The 6000-nt window shown below is 38.8% G+C and overlaps 2 protein-coding genes across 3 annotated transcripts in view; both read left to right on the forward strand.

Annotated features, from left to right (window-relative positions):
• The window catches only part of ARMH4 (armadillo like helical domain containing 4), a 106039-nt gene that overhangs the window by 66918 nt on the left and 33121 nt on the right, over positions 1 to 6000 (forward strand). The gene's annotated exons all lie outside the window — the stretch shown is intronic.
• Positions 5359 to 6000, forward strand: part of LOC102729197 (small ribosomal subunit protein uS2-like) — a 2266-nt gene continuing 1624 nt past the window's right edge. Inside the window, exon 1 of the mRNA XM_081830456.1 lies at positions 5359 to 5572. Coding sequence (XP_081686582.1) covers positions 5359 to 5572 — 214 coding nt within the window. The remainder of the gene's footprint in view (positions 5573 to 6000) is intronic.

Genomic DNA, 6000 nt, shown 5'->3' on the forward strand with positions numbered 1-6000 from the left:
CGCTCTGAGACTCTGTCCTTCTCAGACTCATTAAATCAAAGCAGAATACTGAAAATGATATGCCAGGCATGGCAAGCCTTTCTTAGGATGCAGATAATCACATTTTTTGCTCATTTGGAAAGAACCATGACTTGACTACTGATCTTTAATAAAATGTTATTTTAAAAGAGCTTGTAGAGCATCCTTCCCATTTTTATCTTAAAAACCCTCCTTTGGACCATGGCTCCTGTCAGGGGTTGAATTGTATCCTCCTCCCCCAAAAAGATATGTTGAAGTCCTAACCCCTAGGACCTATGAATGCAACGTTTGGAAATAGGGTCTTTGCAGATTTCATCAAGATGAGGTCATTAGGAAGGACCTTAGTCCAATGTGACTGATGTCCTATTAGAAGAGGGAAATTTGGACACAGACACACAAAGAGAATGCCATGTGGAGACACAGACACAGACACACAGGGAAGGAGCCATGTGAAGACTGAGGCAGAGACTGCAGTGATGTTGCCACAAGCTAAGGAACACATGCATCTACCAGGGACTGGAAGAGGCAAGGAAGGATCCTCCCTTAGAGTCTCTGGAGGGAGCATGGCCCTTTCAACATCTTTTGTTTGTTTATATATGTATGTATGTATTTAAATTCCAGTTAATTAACATACCGTGTTATATTAGTTTCAGGTGTATGATATAGTGATTCAGCAGTTCCATATATTACTCAGTGTTCATCAAGATTAATTGTACTTTTTTTTTTTGCTGTGAGGATTCCGTCCTTCTTTTTTACTTATTATTTATTTATTTATTTATTTATTTGGTGTAGTGTGCCATGATTCATTGTTTGCGTATAACACCCAGTGCTCCATGCAGTACGTGCCCTCCTTAATACCCATCACCAGGCTAACCCATCCCCCCACCCTAATTGTACTTTCTTTAAAAAAAAGATTTTATTTATTTATTTGAGAGAGAGAGAGAAGGAGGGAGAGGGAGCATGAGCAGCGGGAGCAGCAGAGGGAGAAGCAGACTCCCCACTGAACAAGGAGCCTGATGGGAGGCTCGATCCCAGGACTTTGGGATCATGACTTGAGCCGGAGGCAGATGCTTAACCAACTGAGCCACCCAGATTAAGTGTACTTTTAATCCTCATCAACTATTTCACCCATCCCCCACCCTCTTCCCTTCTGGTAACCATCTGTTTGTTCTCTACAGTTAAGAGTTAAGGCTCTCTTTTTTTCCCTTTATTTTTTTGTTTCTTAAATTCCACATATGAGTGAAATAATTTGGTATTTGTCTTTCTCTGACTGACTTATTTCCTGTAGCATTATACTCTCTAGATCCATACATGTTGTTGCAAATGGCAAGATTTCATTCTTTTTATGGCTGAGTAATATTCCATCTGCTTTAGGTTGCTATGACCAATGTCAGAGAAATTACTGCCTCTGCTCTCTTCTAGGATTTTTATGGTTTCAGGTCTCACATTTAGGTCATTAATCCATTTTGAGTTTATTTTTGGGTATGGTATAAGACAGTGGTCCAGTTTCATTCTTCTGCATGTAGCTCTCCAGTTTTCCCAACACCATTTGTTGAAGAGACTATCTTTTTTCCATTGCATAGTCTTTCCTCGTTTGTTGAAGATTAATTGACCATATAGTTGTGGGTTTATTTCTGGGCTTTCTGTTCTCTTCCATTGATTTATATACCTATTTTTGTGCCAGTACCATACTGTTTGATTACTACATTTTTGTAATATAACTTGAAGTCTGGAATTGTGATACTTCCAGTTTTGTTTTTCTTTTTCAAGATTGCTTTGGCTGTTTGAGGTCTTCTGTGGTTCCATACAAATTTTAGGATTATTTATTATAGTTTTGTGAAAAATACTGTTGGTATGTTGATAGGGATTGCATTAAATCTATAAATTCTATAGATTGCTTTGGGCAGTATAGACATTTTAATAATATGTATTCTTCCACTCCATGAGTATGGGACGTCTCTCCATTTCTTTGTGTCTTCTTTAATTTCTTTCATCAGTGTTTTACAATTTTTAGAGTACACGTCTTTCACTTCTTTGGTTAAGTTTATTCCTAGGTATTTTATTATCTTTGGTGCAATTGTAAATGGGATTCTCTTCTTAATTTCTCTTTCTGCTGCTGCACTATTAGTGTGTAGAAATGCAATGGATTTCTGTGTATTAATTTTGTATCCTGAAACTTACTAAAGTCATTTATCAATTCTCATAGTTTTTTGGTAGAGTTTAGGGTTTTCTATATAGAGTATCCAGGTCCTATGCAAATAATGAAAGTTTTACTTCTTCCTTACTAATTTGAATGCCTTTCATTTCTTTTTTCCTGTCTGATTGTTGTGGCTAGGGCTTTCAGTACTATGTTGAATAAAAGGGGTGAGAGTGGACATCCTTTTCTTATTCCTGACCTTAGGGGAAAAGCTCTCAGTTTTTCCCCATTGAGTATGATGTTAGCTGTGGGGTTTTCATATATGGCCTTTATTATTTTGAGGTATGTTCCTTCTAAACCTACTTTATTGAGGATTTTTATCATGAATGGATGTTGTACTTTGTCAAATGCTTTTTCTGCATCTATTGAAATGATCATATGGTTTTTATCCTTTCTCTTATTGATGTGATGTATCACATTGATTGATTTGAGAATATTGAACCACCCTTGCAGCCTGGGAATAAATCCCGCTTGGTTGTGGTGAATGATTTTTTTAATGTATTCCTGGATTCAGTTTGTTAATATTTTGTTGAGGATTTTTATATCTATGTTCACCAAAGATAATGGCGTATAGTTCTCTTTTTTTTTTGTGGTGTCTTTATCTGATTTTGGTATCAGGGTAATGGCCTCATAGAATGAATTTAGAAGTTTTCCTCCTTCTATTTTTGGGAATAGTTTAAGAAGAATAGGTATTAACTCTTGTTCTTCTTTTTTTTTTTAATAAAAATTTTATTTATTTCTCTGACAGAGAGATCACAAGTAGGCAGAGCAACAGGCAGAGGGAGAGAGAGAAGCAGGCTCCCCGCTGAGCAGGGAGCCCGATGTGGTGTTTGATCCCAGGACTCTGGGATCATGACCTGAGCCGAAGGCAGCCGCTTAACCAACTGAGCCACCCAGGTGTCCCGGTATTAACTCTTCTTTAGATGTTTGGTAGAATTCAGCTGTGAAGCTCTCTGGCCTTGGAATTTTGTTTGTTGGGAGTTTTTTGATTACTGATTCAATTTCATTGCAGGTAATCAGTCTGTTCAAATTTTCTATTTCTTCCTGCTTCAGTTTTGGTAGGTTATATGATTCTAGGAATTTATCCTTTTCTTCTAGGTTGTCCAATTTGTTGGCATATAACTTTTCATAATATCCTCTTTAATCATTTGTATTTCTGTGTTGTTGGTTGTTATTTCTCCTCTTTCATTTATGATTTTGTTTGAGTTTTCTCTCTCTCTCTCTTTGATGATTCTGGCTTGGTTTATCAATTTTGTTGATCTTTTCAAAGAACCAACTCCACCTGGTTTCACTGATGTGTTCTATTTTTTTTTTTTTTAGTTTCTATATCATTTATTTTTTATATATATATATATATATTTTTTTTAAGATTTTATTTATTTGCGAGAGAGAGAATGAGAGACAGAGAGCATGAGAGGGAGGAGGGTCAGAGGGAGAAGCAGACTCCCTGCTCAGCAGGGAGCCCGATGCGGGACTCGATCCCGGGACTCCAGGATCATGACCTGAGCCGAAGGCAGTTGCTTAACCAACTGAGCCACCCAGGCGCCCTCTATATCATTTATTTTTGCTCTAATCTTTATTATTTCCTTCCTTCTGCTGGTTTTAGGTTTTGTTTGTTTTTCTTTTTCTAGCTCCTTAGGTGTGAGGTTAGGTTGTGTATATGAGATTTTTTTTTCTTGCTTTTCGAAGTAGGCCTGTATTGCTATAAACTTCTCTCTTACAAATGCTTTTGCTGCAACCTAAAGATTTTGGACTGTTTGTTGTATTTTTATTTTCATTTCTATGTAATTTTTGATTTCTTCTCTGATTTCTTGGTTGACCCATTCATTGTTTAGTAACATGTTATTTAACCTCGTATATCTGTGCTCTTTCCAGGTTTTTTCTTGTGGTTGATTTCTACCTTTCAACATCTTGATTTTGGATTTGTAACCTCTAGATACATTTCTGTTGTTTTAAGCCATTTAGTTGGTGGTACTTTGTTATGACAGTCCTAGGAAACTAAGACATCCCCTCCCCCTTCCCCAACCTCTTGAACTCCTGCTTTCTTCTTCTCCTTCCCTTCATAGCCAAGCTGCAAGTTGGCTGGATTGCATCACCCCACCAAAACTGTTCTTGCTGAGAGACCTCCCAGGAGGACTAAGCCTGCAGAGCCTGGAGCCCACTTGCCAGGATTCAAATCCAGACTCCACTTCCTGCTAGCTGTATGAACTTAAGCAAATTATTTAACCTTCCTGTGTCTTATTTTGTGTTTATCAATACAATGAGCCTATCCCTGGGGACCATTTTAAGGTTTAAAAGAATTAATACAGCTAAAGCATTTAGCATGGTTCCTGGCACATAGCTAACAATGTGCACTTATTTCTATAAATATAATTTGCCACATACGTTGTCCCTTTCAGTTCTTACATTACCTGACTCTCTGCAGCACTGGACCCTACTGGCCACTTTCTCCTCCATGGCTCCTTTGATCCATTGCCTTCTGGTTGTCTTCCCCGCCTCTGGTTGCTGCTTTTCTAAGTTTCTCCTAGGAAGGCATTGTAGCTTATGGTTAGAGTTCTAGTGTTAGAATCTGACATATCGAGGCTCAATTTTCAGCTTCACAATTATGAAAGTGAGTGATTTTGAGCAAGTTAAACTTTATGAGCCCCAGTGTTTTCTGGATAAGATGGGAATAATCTTACCTGCTTGGGTTTGTGTGAGGAGTAAATGGGATAATATAAACAGAGGGCTGTTGTAAGCTGGATTCTGACTTTCACCTTCACCTCTGGCTCATCTTCTGACCCCCTTGTTGAAAGCTGTGGTGTAAGGCTCTGCACTTGGTGTCATCTACAGCTCCAAGGGGAGTCATTCACTTAAAGTGAAATGTGATACAGCAGTCTTCCTCCTCCCCCAGATTTGTTGTACAGATAGATCTCTGGAATATACTTAAGGCACTGAGAAAAGTCCTAGCAAATTGAAACTTCAGTCATATTTTATGTTTTAATCTCATAGCCTCTACATTCAGTGGTTACCAGGTCCCGTGGTTTTGATTTCTCCTACAGCTCTTAGAAATATCTTCTTTTTGGTCCTTTCCGTGCTACCCAGGGAAGGGTCCATACGGCGTTGTTTTGCATTCCCGTCGTAACTTAAAGGGAAACTTTCACATGTCTGGAGCTCTTGATGTCCTGCAAATGAAGGAGGAGGATGTCCTCAAATTCCTTGCAGCAGGAACCCATTTAGGTGGCACCAACCTTGACTTTCAAATGGAACAGTACATCTACAAAAGGAAAAGTGATGGTATCTACATCATAAATCTGAAGAGAACCTGGGAGAAGCTTCTGCTGGCAGCTCGTGCTATTGTTGCCATTGAAAACCCAGCTGATGTCAGTATCAGATAAAGGGCTAGTATCCAAAATCTATAAAGAACTTATCAAACTCAACACCCAAAGAACAAAGAATCCAATCAAGAAATGGGCAGAAGACATGAACAGACATTTTTCCAAAGAAGACATCCAAATGGCCAACAGACACATGAAAAAGTGCTCAACATCACTCGGCATCAGGGAAATCCAAATCAAAACCTCAGTGAGATACCACCTCACACCAGTCAGAATGGCTAAAATTAACAAGTCAGGAAACGACAGATGTTGGCCTGGATGCGGAGAAAGGGGAACCCTCCTACACTGCTGGTGGGAACACAAGCTGGTGCAACCACTCTGGAAAACAGGATGGAGGTTCCTCAAAAAGTTGAAAATAGAGCCACCATATGATCCAGCAATTGCACTACTGGGTATTTACCCCAAAGA

Source organism: Leptonychotes weddellii, chromosome 9 (genome assembly GCF_054177405.1).
Source record: "Leptonychotes weddellii isolate Sample4059 chromosome 9, ASM5417740v2, whole genome shotgun sequence".
NCBI lineage: Eukaryota > Metazoa > Chordata > Mammalia > Carnivora > Phocidae > Leptonychotes > Leptonychotes weddellii.